We start from the raw sequence: 20,650 nt of genomic DNA on the forward strand, positions 1-20,650 counted from the left end.
AAGAAAGAAAGAAAGAAAGAAAGAGAAAGAGAGACAGAGACAGACAGAGACAGAGAAAGAGGAAGGAGGGAAAGAGAGAGAGAGGGAGAGAGAGAGCTGCTTGGAAGTTGGATAACAACCACCTGGTGTACTTCCTACATATTGCGCTGAGCCAAAGTATGGATGTTTTTGGCTTAGCACCTTGTCTGAATCCAGCTTTTGTGGTTTGTCATGGTGTATGGTTAATATGTGCCCTGAACCAATAGCTCGTAGGAGTTGAGAAGTTAGAAATCATATCCCAATCAGGCAGGCAGTGATGATGTTACCTACTTGGGTAATGAAATGTCTGCAAGAAGACAACCAAGCTCAGAGAGCACCAAGGACCCAACCCATCATATCCTGTCTGATATGAGCCACAGTGACCTAAATGCCGTCACACATGTTGGAAACGGTATCTGGGCATAGCGGGTGTTAGTTGCTCGGTTACCGACAGCTGTTGCAGGTGATGAATGAGGATCAGAGGAGTCTCAACGGTTGAAAGTTATGCGAAACTGGATTTGTATGAAACCTCAATAAAAAGGGTGTCTAATCCTGGGAAACTTTAAGATCTGTGGACTTCAACTCCCAGAATTCCCCAGCCAGCCCTATCATACCATTTCATGGTAATCACTTCAAAAGTTTAGAACAGGGAGGTCCAGTCTCCACAACGTTAAGATCCGTGAAGTCCACAAAGTTGCCAAAATGGGACACCCCTGTTCTATACCTTCGAGCGATATCATGAAATTGTGGGAAGTCAGCCCCCCACACACACAGAGAGGGAGATATTTTGGGGGATATTAAAAAGGCAGAATATTATGTTTCCCCAAAGGAAAGCAGGCCCAGGTTTTCTTAATAGCCCCAAACAGAAACTCAGCAGGCCAGCTCTGTAGAAAGGCAGATTTGATCATCCCATTGAGGAAGTCTGAGGCCCCATTCATGAGCAAATACTGCCTGCATAAACACACTCAAGACAGGATCTTTTGAAATCCCTTGGAGCAAAACTGATAGCTAACAATCGCAGAGTGGTAGGATTAGAACCAGCATCCCCTCACCCAAAAAATACAACAGAGGAAGTAAGCCATCAGCCATAGCCCCAAGGAAGCAGGACATGACCTTTAGGACATCATAGGATTAACCCACCACCATCAGAATACCAAAAGGGCACACTGAGCCCCAGGTCAAAGTTCATGCCAGAGGAACAGGAACAACTCCAGAGATAAAAGCCCAAGAAGGCATAAAAACCCACCACTCCCAGCACCATGTGGTCAGCCACCCCAGAAACATGCTGCTATCACTGAAGTTTCTGGCAAATCAATAAACAAAAACCTTCTTTCTTAAAGCAGTCTCCATTTTGTTTATTCCCGGCTTGGACTGGACCCTGATGAAGATTTTTCTTTCAACAAAATGATATACCTTTAAATGTTTACATGCTTTTTAACAGCCTAGAAGCCTCAAATGTTCTGAATTCCCTCAGAAAACGTGCCAGCAGTTATACTACCATGGTGCCCATTCAACTCACACTCATCGTAAAACAGTCAAGTGCCAGGCTAGATAGCATTGCGTAAAAGCTTTTATTGGCTTTAGCATATATATATATTTCTGGTTCTCCAGAAGCTTCCAATGCCGCAGTTAGCTTTTTTTGTCCCGCTTCTCAAATGGTCCACTTGGCTGGCTATGGAATGGGAAAGGAAGCACTGTAGGCGATGCCGCATTGATTGGATCCTTGTTCCAAGAGCATGTATCCGTTGTCCCCCCAATTGCGAGACCAACTGCGAAGAGAAGCATGCAAGAGATTTATTTCAAAATCATTCAAGGCAGGGCCTGTTGGGAACTGGGCCACGCAAGCGGAGGGTGAGCACATGAAACCTTATGTGTGCATGCGCAGGAACTAGGCTGCACGTGCAAAACCATTCCCCACCTTCCTGCTTCTGCTGCCAGTTCATGGGGCTAGAAAGAGTGGGGACTGCTGGAATAGGGAATCATTCTGGCTGTGGAATTCTGGGAGTTGTAGTCCATGTGTCTTCAAGTTGCTAAGACTTAGACACTCTGGAATGGAATGGAATAGAATAGAATGGAATAGAATAGCAGAGTTGGAAGAGACCTTGGAGGACATCTAGTCCAACCCCCTGCTCAGGCAGGAAACCCTATACCATTTCAGACAAATGGTTATCCAATCTCTTCTTTAAAACTTCCAGTGTTGGAGCACCCACAACTTCCGGAGGCAGGTTGTTCCACTGGTTAATTGTTCTAACTGTCAGGAAGTTTCTCCTTAGTTCTAGGTTGCTTCTCTCCTTGATTAGTTTCCATCCATTGCTTCTTGTCCTGCTTTCAGGCACTTTGGAGAATAGCTTGACTCCCTCTTCTTTGTGGCAGCCCCTGAGATACTGGAACACGGCTATCCTGTCTCCCCCTCATCCTTCTCTTCCTTACACTAGACATACCCACTTCCAGCAACCGTTTCTTGTATGTTTTAGTCTCCAGTCCCCTGATCCTCTTTGTTGCTCTTCTCTGCCCTCTTTCTAGTGGCCAAGGTTGTGACTCACTGGCATAGTAGAGGTTGCCCTCTAGTTACCCCCCTGCCAGCATCCCTTCCCTTCACTCACCTGTTCTTCACAATCCAGTAGTTGGCGGTGGTGTTGTATCCGACCATCAGCACAGCATGATCCAGTTCGAGGTCTCCCTGCCAGGGGTTTTTAAAGATGCCTAGAGAAAGAGGAGGAGAAAACATTCGGTAAAGTGAAAGTTCTCTGCTTCTTTGCCAGATCATCTGGATTTTGAAATAATAGGAAATACTTGTAGCTCGGGCTTCTAGATTTTGGCTGTGGTTTGTTTCTCCAAGCTTCTTTTAATATAATTCCTGAACATTTCGTTAGCAAAGTAGATAACTCCATCAGAAGGAGCTGCAAGTATTTCCTATTATTTTGAAATGATATGGGCGTAAACTTATGGAGGCCTGATATTCCACCAAAGGAGCAGTTAACAATGATGTGGATCAGGGGTAGGCAACCTTGGCTCTTTTATGACTCATGGACTTCAACTCCCAGAATTCCTGAGCCTGACATGCTGAGGAGAAATGGAGAGGTTTCCAAGCTGAGCCATGCTGGCTCAGGAATTCTGGAAGTTGAAGTCCACAAGTCATGAGGGGGCCATAGTTCCCCCATGCTGGCTCAGGAATTCTGGGAATTGAAGTCCATGAGTCATGAAGGGGCCAAGGTTGCCTAGCCCTGATCTAGGTCTGTCTGTCTGTCTGTCTGTCTGTCTATCATCTATAGCAGGATTAGGCAACCTTGGCTCTTTTATGACTCGTGGCCTTCAACTCCCAGAATTCCTGAGCCAGCCATGCTGAGGAGAAATGGAGAGGTTTCCAAGCTGAGCCATGCTGGCTCAGGAGTTCTGGGAGTTGAAGTCCATGAGTCGTAAAAGAGCCAAGGTTGCTTACCGCTGACCTAGATCCAACATATCAACATGCAAAAAACAGGAGCATTTGAAGTGCCAATCAAAAACAGAACCAATCAGCTGCTCGGAATTCAAATACAGCTCCAGACAACTGAGCACAGAGGCACACAAGACACTTATGAGCAAGGAGGATCGTAAAGTTAAATTATGCTGCTGACGTTACCTAGTTTGGTGACAAAATGTTCAGGGATTATATTAAAACAGGTTTGGAGAACAAACCACAGCCAAGATCATCTGGATTCCCAAAATGGCAGCCAGGAACATCACTGCATCCCAGATGTTTTCTCTTTTTAATGGGAGTACCTCTTGTGCAAAACAGGCACCCGGAAGAGGCTTTTACCTACAGCCATTCCGATATTTTTCAGGTAAATATGTGTCTTCCTACCTGAAATAATATACACCCTCCACTCTCAACTTGAGGGTTGCCCCTCCATGGGGTTGAGTATCATGGTGAAAAAAAGGAAGATTCTACATTTGGGCAAGAAAAACCAAATGCACAGGTACAGTGTAGGTCAGGGGTAGGCCACCTTGGCTCTTTTATGACTGGTAGACTTCAACTCCCAGAATTCCTGAGCCAGCCACGCTGAGGGGAAAGGGAGAGGTTTGCAAGCTGAGCCATGCTGGCTCAGGAATTCTGGGAGTTGAAGTCCATGAGTCATAAAAGAGCCAAGGTTGCCTACCCCTGGTGTAGGTGGTACCTGACTCAATAGCAGTAACTGTGAGAGGGCTCTCGGAGTCCTATCGGACAATCACTTAACTATGAGCCAGCCCTGTGATGTAGCTGCCCAAAAACATAACACAGTGCTAGGCTGCATTAACAGAGGGAGAGAATCCGGTTGCGGGTTGCAGCATGTGCAGTCAGTCGTAGAGACTCCTCTCTTTCCTGGCTTCTTTCCTTGGAGGGACGACTACCAATGAGGGGGACTCTGGTCGATCATGGGGGGAGGCAGCAGCTCCTTCCGTGGTCCGAGGCAGCTCCTCAGGGCCGACGGAGAAAAGATTGGCCAGTCAAATGGCCGATCATTTAGCTGCACCAGCCGAAAGTCAAAAGAATACCTAAGCGTTAAGAAACCACTGTGGATGATCCAGGTGAGACCTTTCCCTCTCTCTCTTTGCTGTAACTACTCTCCTATTAAAAGCCTTTTGGAATTATTTCCCTGCTTTGAAAGAGCTGTCTTTGCCTATCTGGGAAAAAGAGCTTTAACAAAAGAAAAAAAAGTTAACTTTTTTAACTTGACTATTTTTATTTTTGGTCACTTGGGGGCCCTGGAAAAATCCCTATCATAGAACTTTATTATTGTATCTATTTTCTAAGCTGGAGAATATTGTTTTCCTATTTCTTGGATTTATTTTTTTAAAGAGATAAATCTTTATTGTTTGAAAAAAAAAACTTTACTGGAAGCTGAAAAAGAGATTTCACAGCTTACTGAGGGCATCTTGTGGTGAAAACTATTACTGCAACTATATTTCCTCTTTGTTTTTTGAGGTTGGATTTGATGTTCAAATGATGATGAAAGTGAAAAGATAAAGGATTTGAAACAGCAGGGTGGTGAAGTTGCTTACTAGTAATTGTGGAGGTGGATAAGTGCTGACTGTTTGTATGTGTTGACTGTTCGTAAATATAGCCCCCTCTAAAAAAGTAAAAGACTATCTCACCACTGAAATGGAGGAATTTCATCCACAGTTTGATCATGAACTTATATTAGAAGCAATTTTGAAAGCAACAGAATATATGAAATCCTGGAGAAACATTAAAGATGACATCTCTGAACCACAAATTGAATCTCAAATCCTAATGGATCAATCTAGAGAGGCCTGTATGCAGCAATATACACAACTTAAAGAGACAGAGAACAAGTCACTAAGCAAAGGGATGTTAATCTACAATTTATGGAGAATTTTGAAGATCAAAGAACGACTCTGAGACGCTTGCAGTGTTAAAAGTAACAGGAACTGACTCTCAGATACGAATTATTGAGAATAGTGACATCGTGGATAATCAACTTGTGACTATAACACGGAAACAAACTGTCTACACTATACAGATGATATTAGAAGAAGGGAAAGAGAACTTGGCCCAGATTGAAGTATTGATAAGTATCCTCACTCAAATATTGAGACTCGACGATATAGAAGCTCTATTATGGAAACCGGACTGGCACAGAAAGAAAGCTAGAGTTAGATTTAAAACTTTACTTGATGGGTAAATAAGGCTTTAGAGATCTTGATTGAATAAAGATTAATCAAATATGTGAACTTAGTAAGAAGATGTTTTTCTGTATTAATATGCTTGTTGTGGATATAACAATTATTTGGATCGGGAATAATAATAATAATAACAACAACAACAACAACAACAGACAAGCACCTGCAACATAATACCCCAGACTTAACAACTGTCGATAAGAAAGACAAAAAAGTCTGGATAGTGGACGTGGCAGTGCCTGGAGATAGCAGAATAGAAGAGAAAGAACTGGAGAAGATAACAAAATACAAAGACCTACAAATAGAAATAGAAAGACTGTGGCAAAAGCAAGCAAGGGTAGGACCAATAGTCATAGGCTCCTTGGGTGCAATCCCAAAACAACTGGAGCGCCACTTGAACACCATTGGCATTGACAAATTCGCTATTAGTCAATTGCAAAAGGCAGCCTTATTAGGAACTGCTTCCATCCTTCGACGATATCTGTAATACCATCAAACATCCACATCTGCCTATCCCAGGTCCTGGGTAAGGACTCGATAGGTAGACAAAATGCCAAATCCAGTCTGAACATCTGGCTGACTGTGCGATGATCAATAATAATAATAGTAAAGTTGGAAGGGATCTTGGAGGTCATCTAGTCCAACCCTCTGCTCAGGCAGGAAACCCTATACCATTTCGGACAAATGGTTGTCCAGTCTCTTCTTAAAAACTTGCAGTGTTGGAGCATTCACCACTTCTGGAGGCAGGTTGTTCCACTGATTAATTGTTCTAACTGTCAGGAAGTTTCTCCTTAGTTCCAGGTTGCTTCTCTCCTTGATTAGTTTCCATCCATTGCTTCTTGTCCTGCCTTCAGGCGCTTTGGAGAACAGCTTGACTGCCTCTTCTTTGAGGCAGCCCCTGAGATACTGGAATACTACTATCATGTCCCCCCTCATCCTTCTCTTCATTAAACTTTATTGAGTGGATTAAAAGAGTTTTTCATAGATATAGATTGAGTGACAGATTATAGATTTAAAATAGAGTAGAAATGTATTTTTGGAGTAATATTCTTATTTCTAGGAAGGATAGCTGTTTTGTAATAGAAGGAGAATAAGAGGGATTTCTGATAAAAGAAGAAATGGTATTAATAAATGAGTTACTAGATCAAAAAATAGAATACTTGTAGAAAACATAAGAATGTTCTGGTTGAAATAATATGTGTATTTTAGAGATAAGGTTTATGCTAAGGAAAAAGGGAAAGGAGGGACAACTGAAGTGTTAATAAAATGTTTATCTAAAAGCCAAATTGGAATATGGTAATTTTAAATAGTAAAGCTTAAAAACAGGATTTGGATTTATACAGATAAAATCTTATTGATTATTGTTCTGATGGATTGAATTTTATTGAAAAATACATTAATTTGAATATATTATATTATTTGAGGGAAATAGAGAGGGAGTTTTATGATGATTTAACCTGAGTTATATATGTATGATTTTCTTTTTGGATGATTGTTTACCCCATCACCATGTTGTCTCTCAAGCACCTTGTTGTTAAAATAAAAAAATCAATAAAACTTGTTTAAAAAAAAAACAGAGGGAGAAAATACAGATCACCTGAAGTGTTAATACCATTTACAATGCCTTGGTAAGGCCACACTTGGAATCCTGCATCCAGTTGTGGTCACCACGATGTAAAAAAAGATGCTGAGACTCTAGAAAGAGTGCTGAGAAGAACAACAAAGATGATCAGGGGACTGGAGGCTAAAACATACAAGGAAAGGTTGCTGGAATTGGGGATGTCTTGTTTAATGAAGAGAAGGACGAGGGGGGACATGATAGCAGTCTTCCAATATCTCAGGGACTGCCCCAAAGAAGAGGGAGTCAAGCTATTCTCCAAAGCACCGGAAGGCAGGAGAAGAAGCAACAGATGGAAACTAATCAAAGAAAGAAGCAATCTAGAACTAAGGAGAAATTTCCTGAGAGTTTGAACAACTAACCAGTGGAACAACCTGCCTCCAGAAGCTGTGAATGCTCCAGCACTGGAAGTTTTTAAGAAGAGACTGGACAGCGATTTGTTCGAAATGATATAGAGTAGTGGTGGCGAACCTATGGTACGCGTGCCAGAGGTTGCACACGGAGCCCTCCCTGTGAGCATGCGCCATCGCCCCAGCACACGTGGTCTCTAAAAGTTCACCATCACTCGCCTAAGGCCAGCCAGCCTGGAACCGCTATTGGGGAGCCCACCATCCCACCCGCCAGAGACCCCCTGGATCTCCCCCAACCATGCCCGGCTCCCACAGGTGTCCCTCCCCATAAGCAACATCAAGGTGGCCATGCCCACCCCGGCCATGCCCACCCAGTCTGCCATGACTACTACAGCCACACCATCTAGTGGCCACGCCCACCCAGTCTGCCACGCACACTGTAGCTGCGCCTGCCGAGTGGGCCACACCCAACCAGCACCTGGCGATACATAAGTGGGTTTTGGGTTGCAGTTTGGGCACTTGGTCTCTAAAAGGCTCGCCATCACTGGGATAGGGTTTCCTGCCTGAGCAGGGGGTTGGACTAGATGACCTCCAAGGTCCCTTCAACTCTGTTATTCTATTCTATTCTATTCTATTCTATTCTATTCTATTCTATTCTATTCTATTCTATTCTATTCCTCCAATCAAGGTTACCATAGGAACATTCAAAGTTCAAATGCAAGGGGCCCTTTTCCTATTCCACAGGATCCTTACCAGACTTGTAAAACTTAAATGCCGAACTCCGGGCATCTATTCCGACAGAAATTGGGCCAACTGTGGCCACCGCCTGCAGAAGTCCCTTTTCATCTCCTGGCAGAATGACTCCTATTGTGGAACACCTAGTAACAGAATTCTCAGCTTTATAACGACAACTATAATCATCCTGAAGAAAAATAAAAGAGTAATCATAGTTAGTCCGAAAGAAAATAGGGTTTCCTGCCTGAACAGGGGGTTGGACTAGAAGACCTCCAAGGTCCCTTCCAACTATTCTATTCTATTCTATTCTGTACTGTTCTGTTCTGTTCTGTTCTGTTCTGTTCTATTCTATTCCATCCTGTCCTGTCCTATCCTATCCTATCCTATCCTGTAATTCATATTCTATTCTATTTTATTCTGTTCTGTTCTGTTCCGTTCCATTCCGTTCCATTCCATTCCATTCTATTCTATTCTGTTCCATAACATTCCATTCCATTCCATTCTTTCTATCCTGTAATTTATATTCTATTCTATTCCATTCCGTTCCGTTCTGTTCTATCCTATCCTATCCTATCCTGTAATTCATATTCTATTCTATTCTATTCTATTCTATTCTATTCTATTCTATTCTATTCTATTCTATTCTATTCTATTCTATTCCACACTACTCTCCAGTCTACTCTGTTCAACCCAACCCAACTCAACTATAGTTTGAAGAACGCACAGGAACACACAGAGAATTACCATTCCATCATATGGGTAGCTTTCCTCTGAATTGATCCCTCCTTCCTTCTGCACATACATAAAAGCTCCTGTCATAAATCCACCCTTGCAGCCCTCACTGTCCTCTTCCTTACAGCAGTCGATAAGATTTTGTTCACTCAGCGAGACCAGCTTCCCCGTCTTCTTGAAATGCATGCCTTCCAGAGCGCCGGTGGCACTGAAGGTCCAGCAGGAGCCACAGTCGCCCTGGGTAAAAAACAAAGCTGCAATGATCCGCCAAGCAACAGAAAACTCGATTTATATTCTTTTAACCAGTTACTTGTTCTTGGTTCTTGGTCGGAGGCAGCTGGGCAAAATCTAAGTTCCGACAGAAGAGAATATCTGTAGCTCAGGGTAGAACTGTGGGGTCCTGGGTGCTCTCTGAGCTTGGTTGGGTTCTTGGAGATGTTTTATTACCTAGCTAGGTAACATCATCAGTGCTAGAGTGGGGATAGCAGGGAGGAGGAGGAGGAGGAGGAGGAGGAGGAGGAGGAGAAGAAGAAGAACAAGGAAAAGGACAAGGAGGAGGGTGATGACCATGGCATCTTTTGTACTCTCTGAGCTTGGTGGTTTTCTTGCAAGCATCTCATTACCCAACTGGGTAACACCATCAGTGCTAGAAGGGACTGTGGGGTTTGTTCTCTTTTGATATATGTGAGTTGTGACAAAACTGAAGCTTCGGAAATGCAGTTAATGGAGGAAAGAATTTAGCTTCGTCTGCAAGATTTCACGAAGCAACTAAATTCCGACTCGAATTGCAAATGGGCAGGTCGTACCCCTCCCCTCCTTTTCCTTAAAAGCCCCTCTGCCCCCGTCCTCCATTCATGGCTGGTCAGAGCCCCCCCCCCAGGTTCTTCAGCGCCCACCTGATCTTTGACCTCAGTCACGGCCCCTTTGGCTCGCCAGTCCATCCAGGGGGGAATCTGCAGGTCTTCGGAGGATTGGAAGGGGACGGCGTTCTTTGGAGGGGCACGATCCGAGTCAGGAAGCAAACATTTCAGCCTCTGGTTAATCTCTTCATGGGTCTGAGGGTGGCAAAGAATATGAAGCTCAAACCTTAGTTGCTGGAGGCAGCCTGGTCTAGTGGTTAAGGCGCCAGGCCAGAAAGAAGAAAACTCTCAGTTCTAGTCCTGCCTTAGGCATGAAAGCCAGCTGGGTGACTTTGGGCCAATCACCAGGAGACTGGGAGTTCTAGTCCTGCCTTAGTTAAGAAAGCCAGCTGGGTGACTTTGGGCCAATTACTAGGAGACAGTGAGTTCTAGTCCTGCCTTTGGCATGAAAGCCGGCTGGGTGACTTGGGCCAATTACTAGGAGGCTGGGAGTTCTAGTCCCGCCTTAGCCATGAAAGTCAGCTGGGTGACCTTGGGCCAATCACTAGGAGACAGTGAGTTCTAATCCTGCCTTAGGCATGAAAGCCAGTTGGGTGACTTTGGGCCAGCCCGTCTCCCTCAGCCCAGCCCAGCCCACAGGGTTGTTGTTGGGAAAATGGGAGGAGAAATTTATCTTGGGGATGTTCACCGCCCTGAATGATTTGCAAAAAAAAAAAAAGGGGGATGAAGGGAGGATATAATCAATTCATTGAATTCATGAATTGCCCAGAGTCATTGACTGAGATGGAGGGAGTGGGGGGGGGAACAGCTATAGGAACTGAGCAAACCGACATCCATGTCCATTGAATAAATCAAACTAGCATTGATCCACACATACCAGGTCACCAAAGTGATTCATCCCGAGCTTGTAGGTGTATTTTCCCTGCTCAGCCTGGCTGTTGTGCTCCTGGATCATCCTCAGATTATCCTCCCACACAGCTCTCCGAAAGGATTCTTCCCCCTGCAGGGCAGCCAAGATTAAGAAGATCTATTTTAGTCCCCTCGTCTAAGCACCTAGTGGCACCTAGTGGCAGGCCCAGAACGAGGCTTCTTCCCTTCCACAAATCTGCAGATGACAGGAAGAGCCAACAGCCCAGAAGATCTATTTTAGTCCCATTGTCTAAGTACCTAAACCAGGGGTAGGCAACACAAAACACTCAAAGAGCCACTTGGCCCCGTTTCCCACCGAAAACAAAACGCTGGGAGCCACAAAACCCCTTTTGATATCTAAAATGAAGATAACACTGCATATATCCTTTTTTACTTTAGAGTGTGTGTTGTGTGTGTGTGTTTGTGTGTATATACAGGGCTTTTTTTTCTCATAGAACGCCCAGAATGGAGTTCCGGCACCTTTTTGGGATGGAACCTTGTAGGGTAGGCAAGGCAGGTTGTATGACATGTGTGAGTTCCGGCATCTTATTTAAATAGATCTTATTTACAGGAAACAAAGCCCAAGTAATGCATACAACAGGGGCTGCTGCACCTACACCAGTGCAAGCACAGATTTCTGCAGCTGGTTAGCAACAACCTCAGCAACAACCAGCACAACCACAGGCACCTTTAATGCTGCAAGTGGATGGAGCAGGTGAAAAAAGTAAGGTTCTACATTTAGGCAAGAAAACCCAAATGCACAGGTATAATATAGGGGGTACCTTGCTCAATAGTAGTAACTGTGAGAGGGATCTTGGAGTCCTAGTGGACAATCACTTAAATAGGAGCTAGCCGTGTGCTCAGCTGTCAAAAAGGCCAACACAGTGCTAGGCTGCATTAACAGAGGTATAAAATAGCATATAAGGAACGGTTGCTGGAATGGGGTATGTCTAGTTCAATGAAGAGAAGGACGAGGGGGGACATGATAGCAGCCTTCCAATATCTCAGGGGCTGTCCCAAAGAAGAGGGAGTCAAGCTATTCTCCAAGGCGCCTGAAGGCAGGACAAGAAGCAACGGACGGAAACTAAGCAAGAAGAGAAGCAACCCAGAACTAAGCAGAAACTTCCTGACAGTGAGAACAATTAACCAGTGGAACAACCTGCCTCCAGAAGCTGTGAATGCTCCAACACTGGAAGTTTTTAAGAAGAGACTGGACAACCATTTGTCTGAAATGGTATAGGGTTTCCTGCCTGAGCAGGGGGTTGGACTAGATGACCTCCAAGATCCCTTCCAACTTTATTACTATTATTATTATGGATCATCGCACAGTCAGCCAGATGTTCAGACTGGATTTGGCATTTTGTCTACCTATCGAGTCCTTACCCAGGACCTGGGATAGGCAGGTGTGGATGTTTGATGGTATTACAGGTATCGTCGCAGGATGGAAGCAGTTCCTAGTAAGGCTGCCTTTTGCAATTGACTAATAGCAAATTTGTCAATGCCAATGGTGTTCAAGTGGTGCTCCAGTTGTTTTGGAATTGCACCCAAGGAGCCTATGACTATTGGTACTACCCTTGCTTGCTTTTGCCACAGTCTTTCTATTTCTATTTGTCAGTCTTAGTATTTTGTTATCTTCTCCAGTTCTTTCTCGTCTATTACTATTATTATTATTATTATTATTATTATTATACATCATCTGAAGAAGAGGAAGAGGAGGAAGAGGAGGATTATGATGATGAGGAGGAGGAAGAAGAGAAAGAAAAGGATGGCGGTGAAGATGGCCAGGTTGAGGAGGAATCTCTCAATAGTGAAGATGATGTTGGTGATGAAGAAGGACAGGAATTACTTGACACTGAGAATGTTGTAGTGTGCCACTATGACAAGATACATAGAAGTACGAATAAGCGGAAGTTTCACCTCAAAGATGGAATCATTAATCTTAGTGGTAGAGATTATGTATTTTCCAAAGTCATTGGAGATGCACAATGGGGAATAAATAATAATAATAATAATAATAATAATAATAATAATAATAATAATAATAATAATAATAAAGTTGGAAGGGACCTTGGAGGTCATATAGTCCAACCCCCTGTTCAGGCAGGAAAGCCTATACCATTTCAGACAAGTGGCTGTCCAGTCTCTTCTTAAAAACTTCCAGTGTTGGAGCATTCACTGCTTCTGGAGGCAGGTTGTTCCACTGGTTAATTGTTCTCACTGTCAGGAAGTTTCTCCTTAGTTCTAGGTTGCTTCTCGATGAGTTTCCATCCGTTGCTTCTTGTCCTGCCTTCAGGGGCTTTGGAGAATAGCTTGACTCCCTCTTCTTTGGGGCAGCCCCTGAGATATCGGAAGACTGCTATCATGTCCCCCCTCGTCCTTCTCTTCGTTAAACTAGACAGACCCAATTCCAGCAACCGTTCCTTGTATGTTTTAGCTTCTAGTCCCCTAATCATCTTTGTTGCTCTTCTCTGCACTCTTTCTAGAGTCTCAACATCTTTTTTACATCGTGGTGACCAAAACTGAATGCAGGATTCCAAGTGTGGCCTTCCCAAGGCCTTGTAAAGTGGTATTAACACTTCACGTGATCTTGATTCTGTCCCTCTGTTAATGGAGCCTAGCACTGTGTTGGCTTTTTTGGCCACTGAAAATAAACTCATAGCTAAGAGAAGAAAGGTTGAGACTTGGATAGTACACTTCAACAGAAATCTCCCTCTTCAGACCATAAAGAAACAATAGAACTAAGGTTACCAGGACAGAAGAACAGCAAGGCAATGTTGACACTATTTCAAATAGGACAATTGAGGCATTGGTGCAGCTAGCTCTGTCCAACAGCTGCTTTTATATGAATACCTTAATTAACCACATCTACCTATAAAGGTAACTAGCATATGATGCTTAATCTCCCCTTACGCTGAATTGAAGGAAATGTTCTTTTTAGTAACAGTCCTATGGTAAAGGCTTAGTGCAGTGGTTCTCAACCTTTAATGCCGTAACCCCCAACCGGTCGTAAGTCGAGGACTACTCAACCGGTCGTAAGTCGAGGACTACTCAACTGGTGCAGCACCGTTTGCAGAATGGGACTTTTGGCGGACTCAGCAGGGCAGAGACAGCCTGGACAATTCCTATTGGCTTTTGAAAGCCAATAGAATTAGACTCTATTCAAGAGAGTCTATTCTATTGGCTTTCAAAAGCCAATAGAATAAAAGGGAGTAGCACAGTTAAGGAAAAGGGGGGAAAATGGCGGACTGCGTTGTTTGGCGACCCCCGTGAAATGGTCGTTCGACCCCAAATGGGGTCCCGACCCACAGGTTGAGAACCACTGGCTTAGTGTGTGTTTGTGCATAAATTGTGCTGAAACACTCCCCTGGGGAGCAGGAATGGTGAGAATCTTGCTCAAAATTGTACATGGGGATTTAGAGGGTTGGGGTGTTGGGTTCTAATTACTACTGAGTAAACTATTTTTAAATCTCTTGTGCCATGTATAATGTTATTGACAGTTTTAGGCCTTTTATATAAATGTTGATCCTGGTACCAAAATATCTCCTTCGTATTTTAAATTTAATAATGCTGAACATTTTATTGAAAAGGAGGTTGTGCTTTAAAGGAGCCTATGGATGAAAGTGATAAAAAATCACCATTTGCTCTCTTAAATTATACATTAAAAAAAAAAATGAAAGGCAGACGACGCCGAAGGGGTGGGGAGGGAGAGCAGGACGGGAGGCAGCACCTCTGGTGGCGGCACGGTGGCGGCCACTGCAGCATCGTCGGGGGTCCCCGCCGCCGGTGGTCCAGCTGCTGCCCCGCCGCGTCCTCGGCCATTTCGCCGCCGCAAGAGCAGGGCGCCAAGGGGACGCTGCTCTCCCTGCAGCACGGGCGGCCGCGCAGGCAACGGGGAGTGCCGCTGCAGGGACGAGGGGAGTCCCAACCTGCTGCCAGCCTCGCAGCCCAAGGTCTCCTTCTCCTGCAGTACCACGGGCAGCGGCAGCTCCCCGAAAGTAGCCAAGGAAGGCCCCACCGATGGGGCCGAGGTGGGGCCGGGTGGTGGAGAGCCCCGCGGCAGTGGGAGGATGGTGAAGGGGCGTGGCTGCCTGGCCGCTGCCGCTTCTCTGGCCTCGCCCAGCGTGAAGGGCAGACGCAGTGGTGGCGGCAGCGGGAGGACGGCCAAGAGGCGCCACGCAGCAGGTGGGGAAAGGGCCGGGCAGGCGCCATGTGGGAATCTCTCAAAAGAGGTCACAGAGATCCGCTGCCCACGAGATGGCCGAAAGCTGCTGGCAGAGAGGGGAAGCTACCGAGACCCCCGGCGATCCGCGGGAAGAGGCATCCCGAGACTCTTTACCTTTCCAACAATCCTCCCGGCTCTTCCTCTGCTGCCACCACTTGCAGTCCGCAGAAGGAAAGAGGTTTGTGGACAGTCCCCCAAACCAAAGAAGTTCAACCAATCAATTCAAGCTTCCTCAGAGGTTTGAATTGATTGGTTGAACTTTTTTAGTCCCGCTTTTTTTTTTCTTCAGGCTGCACATGGTGGCTGAGGACAGGGAGCCGCAGGAGATGGTTGATGGTGGCTCCGGAGCCACGGGTTGCCGACCCGTGACCTAGTGGCACCTAGTGGCAGGCCTAGAACGAGGGTTCTTCCCTTCCACAAATTTGCAGGTGACACTAAGCTGACAGGAACAGCCAACAGCCCAGAAGACAAGCTCCAGATCCAAAAAGATCTTGACAAACTTGAACAATGGGCCCTATCAAACAAAATTAGTTTTAAGGGGGAGAAAAGCTAAGTTTTACATTTAGGTACAAGGACAGATTAGACGAGACCTGGCTGAAAAACAGTCACTGTGAGAGGGACCTTGGGGTCCTAGTGGACAATCACTTAAACATGAGCCAACCATATGCGGCAGCAGCCAAAAAAGCTAATACGATCCTGGGGTTGTATAAATAGAGGTGTTGAAGGAAAAGCATCGTGGTTCAGTCCAAGCCGGGAATAAACAATATGGCGACTGCTTTAGAAAGAAGGTTGCAGTTTATTGAAGAGAAGAGCCAGACAGAAAGATAGCTATGAAAGAAAAGAGAGTGAGCACATGTAGGGAGTGGGTTTTTATACCCTCTGGAGCCTTTTGTTTGGAGTTGTTCCTGTGGCATGAACTTTGACCTGAGTCTGAGTGTGTCCTTTGGTATCTGTGGGTTAATCCTATTATGTCTTGTCTTAGACTTTGGGTGGGGTATGTAGATTTTAGGTGTCTTTGTCTTCTTAATCTTCTAGCTGAGGGCTTCCAATCTTCCTGGATTATTTACATCTGCATTTCTACAGAGCTGGTTTCTGCTTGGGGGAGGCAGACTTGGGGCTATTAAAAAAAACTGGGCATGCTTTTCTGCCTCTTTAAGATCCTTTGAGGAAATATATTTTTCTGCCCTTTTAATAGTTCCTTCTCTGGGGGGCTGACTTCCCACAGAGGCATAGAATCAAGATCACGCAAAGCGTTAGTACCAGTTTATAAAACTCTAGTGCAGTGGTTCTCAACCTTTTTAATGCCGCGACCCCCAACCGGTCGTAAGTCGAGGACTACTCAACTGGTCGTAAGTCGAGGACTACTCAACTGGTGCAGCACCGTTTGCAGAAGGGGACTTTTGGCGGGCTCAGCAGGGCAGAGACAGCCTGGACAATTCCTATTGGCTTTCAAAAGCCAATAGAATAAAAGGGAGTAGCACAGCTAAGGAAAAGGGGGAAAAATGGTGGACTGCGTTGTTTGGCGACGCCCGTGAAATGGTCGTTCGACCCCAAATGGGGTCCCGACCCACAGGTTGAGAACCACTGCTCTAGTGAGACTACACCTGAAATAATGCAACCAATTTTGGGTCACCATGCTACAAAAAAGATGTTGAGACTTTGGAAAAAGTTCTGAGAAGAGCAACTAAGTTGATCAAAGGTCTGGAGACTAAAATATACGAAGAACCTTTGGAGGATTTGGGTTTGGCTAGTCTAGAGAAAAGAAGGATTTGGGGAGACCTGACAGCAGTTTGAGGGGTTGCCACAAAGAAGAGGAGGGGGTCAACCTATTTTCCAGAGCACCAGAAGGCAAGACAAGAAACCATGGTTGGAAACGTCTATGGAGATTCTCAGTCATCCAGGTCACAGTTGTCCCAAAGATGCTTTTTCACAAGATGGCTGGACTTCCTTGTTTTTCTTTGAAGATGTTTCGCTTCTCTCCAAGAAGCTTAAGAGAGCTGAAGAAGCTTCATGGATGAGAAGCGAGACGCCTTCAAAGAAAAACAAGGAAGTCCAAATTGCCTCCTGGAAAAGCATCTTTGGAGCAATGGATGGAAACCAATCAAGAGGAGAAGCAACCTGGAATTAAGGAGAAACCTCCCAACAGTGAGGACAATTTGCCCATGGAACAGCTTGCCTCCAGAAGTTGTGGGTGCTCCATCACTGGAAGCTTCTAAGAAAGGACTGGACAGCCACCTGTCTGAAACGGTAAAGGGTGTCCAGCTTGAGCAGGGGGTTGGACTAGGAGACCTCCCATGGTCCCTTCCAGCTCTTGTTATTCTGTAATTCTATTCTCCAAAGCACTTGAAGGCAGGACAAGAAGCGACAGATGGAAACTAATTAAGGAGAGGTTGATTTGAGTTCTAGTGGAGCAAACTCACCAGGGCATATTCCTTACTGTGAGTGGCCTTCCAGTCTCTCCATGTCCCCTCCAGGGTTGGATCCAGCGCTGTGGAGAAGGTCCTCAGGGAGACCAACCAGACCAGCACCCAGGTGGACAACATTGTCTTTCTCTAGGAGAAGGAAGAGAATTGAAGAACGTAAAGAACAGCAACAATGGGCCATACATGCTAGGAATTGCAGGACAGCAAGACCTAGTTGGCTACCGGGTCCCCATCCCTGACTTCGAAGGATAAAACAATTCTATATAAATTGCTGCCAATACTTACAGATAAGAACCCTGGAAATATTTGGAGAATCTAGTCTAATTGGACTCTAATTGGAATTGGAAATGTCTAGTTTAATGAAGGGAAGGATGAGGGGGGACATGATAGCAGTCTTCCAGTATCTCAGGGGCTGCCCCAAAGAAGAGGGAGTCAAGCTATTCTCCAAAGCACCTGAAGGCAGGACAAGAAGCAACGAATGGAAACTAATCAAGGAGAGAAGCAACCTAGAACTAAGGAGAAACTTCCTAGCAGTGAGAACAATTAATCAGTGGAACTCCTTGCCTCCAGAAGTTGTGAATGCTCCAACACTGGAAGTTTTTAAGAAGAGATTGTACAATCATTTGTCCGAAATGGTATAGGGTTTCCTACCTGAGCAGGGGGTTGGACTAGATGACTTCCAAGGTCCCTTCCTATTCTGTTCTATTCTATTCTATTCTATTCTATTCTATTCTATTCTATTCTGTTCTGTTCTGTTCTGTTCTGTTCTATTCTGTGCCATGCCGTGCTGTGCCGTGCCGTGCCGTTCTGTTCTACTCTACTCTACTCTACTCTGTTCTGTTCTGTTCTATTCTACTCTATTCTATATTCTATTTTACATTTATTCTATATTCTATTCTATATTCTATTCTATTCTCAATAAAGATTCTATTCTATTCTCAATAAAGATTCTATTCTATTCTATTCTATTCTATTCTATTCTATTCTATTCTATTCTATTCTATTCCAATTCTAACTGGAGAAATAAAGTGTGGCTTTGTGTAAGAACTACACAGAGGGGACTTTAGCAAGAAAACGGAGACCTCACCTTGAGCAGGGCTATCCCACGGAAGGCGAAGAAGCAGTTGTGAAACGAAAACGCAGCAGGCCTTTTATACCAAGGCAGGCAACCCAAAACTGCCACCTCCCACTGCATTGAATAGACTCCTGCAAGGGAATTGCCACCTCATCTCTCGGTTATCTTCTGACAGCAATGTTTTTCGCTTAAATAAGATAATCCTTTTTTTAAAAAATCTCTCTCTCTCTTTGTCTTCTTATGCTGGGGAAAGTGACCCTCCACAGCTGCACCAAGGCCACTGATCGATCTGCTGATCTGATCTGTATCTCCTGTTTCTGGAAAGTTCCCTGACTTTCTGTGGTTGCAACCGTTTTAATGTCCAAAGAAGTCAAATGTTTGATTTCTATCTGGCTTCTCAGTCTATCTTGCTCCTTCCAAGAAACATGTTCTTCTCCGTCCTGCTTTTTCCTCCAAGCAGGCGATTCAAAGTCAACTGCAGCTGTGACGGTGTGTGTGTGTGTATGTGATATGTGAATTAGGGGTCCATCTTTATTTGTGCAACGGTCACATTGAGTTCTCCCACCTTGAGAACCGTTTATTAATGCTCATGCTAAAATGGTGATGATTTGGTGTTTATTTTCCAGACGTGGGTTCTGCAAAGAGAGCGAGCACATGTAGGGAGTGGGTTTTTATACCCTCTGGAGCCTTTTGTTTGGAGTTGTTCCTGTGGCAGGAACTTTGACCTGAGTCTGGGAGTGCCTTTCTGGTATTCTGATGGTGGTGGGTTAATCCTATTATGTCCCAAGGGTCACATCCTGCTTCCCTGGGGCTGAGGCTGATGAGTGTTGGATTTTTGGTATGTTGATTCTAGGGATCTTTCTTCCTAATCCCACTTTCCTGACTCCAGTCTTTCTGACAAGATTATCACATCTGCAATTCTGCAGACTTGGTTTCTGTTTGGGACAGAGAGACTTGGGGGCAGGGTTCGTTTCTGCTTTTAAAATCCTTTCGGGAAATATATTCTGCCTTTTAAATATTTCCAAAAACATTTCTTTCTTGAGGGGGGCTGACTTCCCATACTAGTGAAGAGAAGGACCAGGGGAGACTTGATGGCAGACTTCCAATATTTGAGGGGCTGACCCAGAGAGGAGGGGGTCAAGCTATTTTCCAAAGCACCCGAAGGGCAGATGAGGAATAACGGATGGAAACTGATCAAGGAGAGATTCAACCTAGGAATAAAGAGAAATTCCCTGACATTTGGAACAATTAACCAGTGGAACAACTTGCCTCCAGGAATTGTGGAAGTTTCATCACTGGAGGCTTTTAAGAAAAGATTGGATAAACGTGTCTCTGAAATGGTATAGGGTTTCCTGCCTGAGCAAGGGGTTGGACTAGAAGACCTCCAGGGTCCCTTCCAGCTCTAAGTCAATTCTGGGAGTTGAAGTCCACACATCTTAAAGTTGCCAAGTCTGAAAAAATATTATGCTAAGATCAGTCTTTCTCAACCTTGGCAACTTTCAGTTGTCTGGACTTTGCTGGCTGGAGAATCAAGTCCAGACCTTTAATTCAGGAGAGAAGCAAACTGGAACTAAGGAGAAACTTCCTGGAAGTGAGAACAAGGAATCAGTGGAACCACCTGCCTCCAGAAGTTATGGGTCCACCCATACGGGAGGTCTTTAAGAAGAGTCTGGACAGCCCATCTTTCCTTCTTATTTCTATAGGTGCCAATCCCAGCAAATGACTTTGGGGGGCTCACAATTCAAAACATATTTTTCAATTAAAATTCTAAAAACATCTTAAATATTAGAAACAGTAAAAAGCATTAAAACAGAAAAAACCCAGTAATATTTGCACTTTAGAGTGCAAAGCTTTAGAATAGAATAGAATAGAATAGAATAGAATAGAATAGAATAGAATAGAATAGAATAGAATAGAATAGAATGGAATGGAATGGAATGGAATGGAATGGAGTGGAGTGGAGTGGAGTGGAGTGGAGTGGAATAGAGTGGAGTGGAGTGGAATGGAGTGGATTGGAGTGGAATGAAATAATAGAATAGAATAGAAT

The 20,650-nt window shown here is 44.6% G+C and overlaps 1 protein-coding gene across 1 annotated transcript; it reads right to left on the minus strand.

The window, feature by feature from the left end:
* Positions 1-1,584: 1,584 nt before the first annotated feature.
* On the minus strand, positions 1,585-18,744 carry LOC120300670 (procathepsin L-like). The gene is made up of 8 exons (XM_039326979.1): positions 18,616-18,744; positions 17,526-17,657; positions 10,852-10,974; positions 10,011-10,169; positions 9,127-9,351; positions 8,401-8,569; positions 2,622-2,721; positions 1,585-1,787 (listed from the first exon to the last, which is right to left on the minus strand). The coding sequence occupies exons 1-8, from the start codon at positions 18,721-18,723 to the stop codon at positions 1,691-1,693; spliced, it is 1,113 nt and encodes a 370-aa protein (XP_039182913.1). The 5' UTR covers positions 18,724-18,744; the 3' UTR covers positions 1,585-1,690.
* Between the last annotated feature and the right edge of the window lie 1,906 nt (positions 18,745-20,650).

The sequence above is a fragment of the Crotalus tigris genome, unplaced genomic scaffold (genome assembly GCF_016545835.1).
Source record: "Crotalus tigris isolate CLP2741 ecotype Arizona unplaced genomic scaffold, ASM1654583v1 scf7180000024348.693503, whole genome shotgun sequence".
NCBI lineage: Eukaryota > Metazoa > Chordata > Lepidosauria > Squamata > Viperidae > Crotalus > Crotalus tigris.

Excerpts from the sequence above, each read along its gene's own strand:
- LOC120300670 (XM_039326979.1), bottom strand. The coding sequence starts at position 18,723 with ATGCAGTGGGAGGTGGCAGTTTTGGGTTGCCTGCCTTGGTATAAAAGG. Across the intron at positions 9,352-10,010 it reads TGACTGAGGTCAAAGATCAG|GGCGACTGTGGCTCCTGCTG; the intron begins GTGGGCGCTGAA and ends TTTTTTACCCAG. Across the intron at positions 1,788-2,621 it reads TACTGGATTGTGAAGAACAG|TTGGTCTCGCAATTGGGGGG; the intron begins GTGAGTGAAGGG and ends TTCTCTTCGCAG.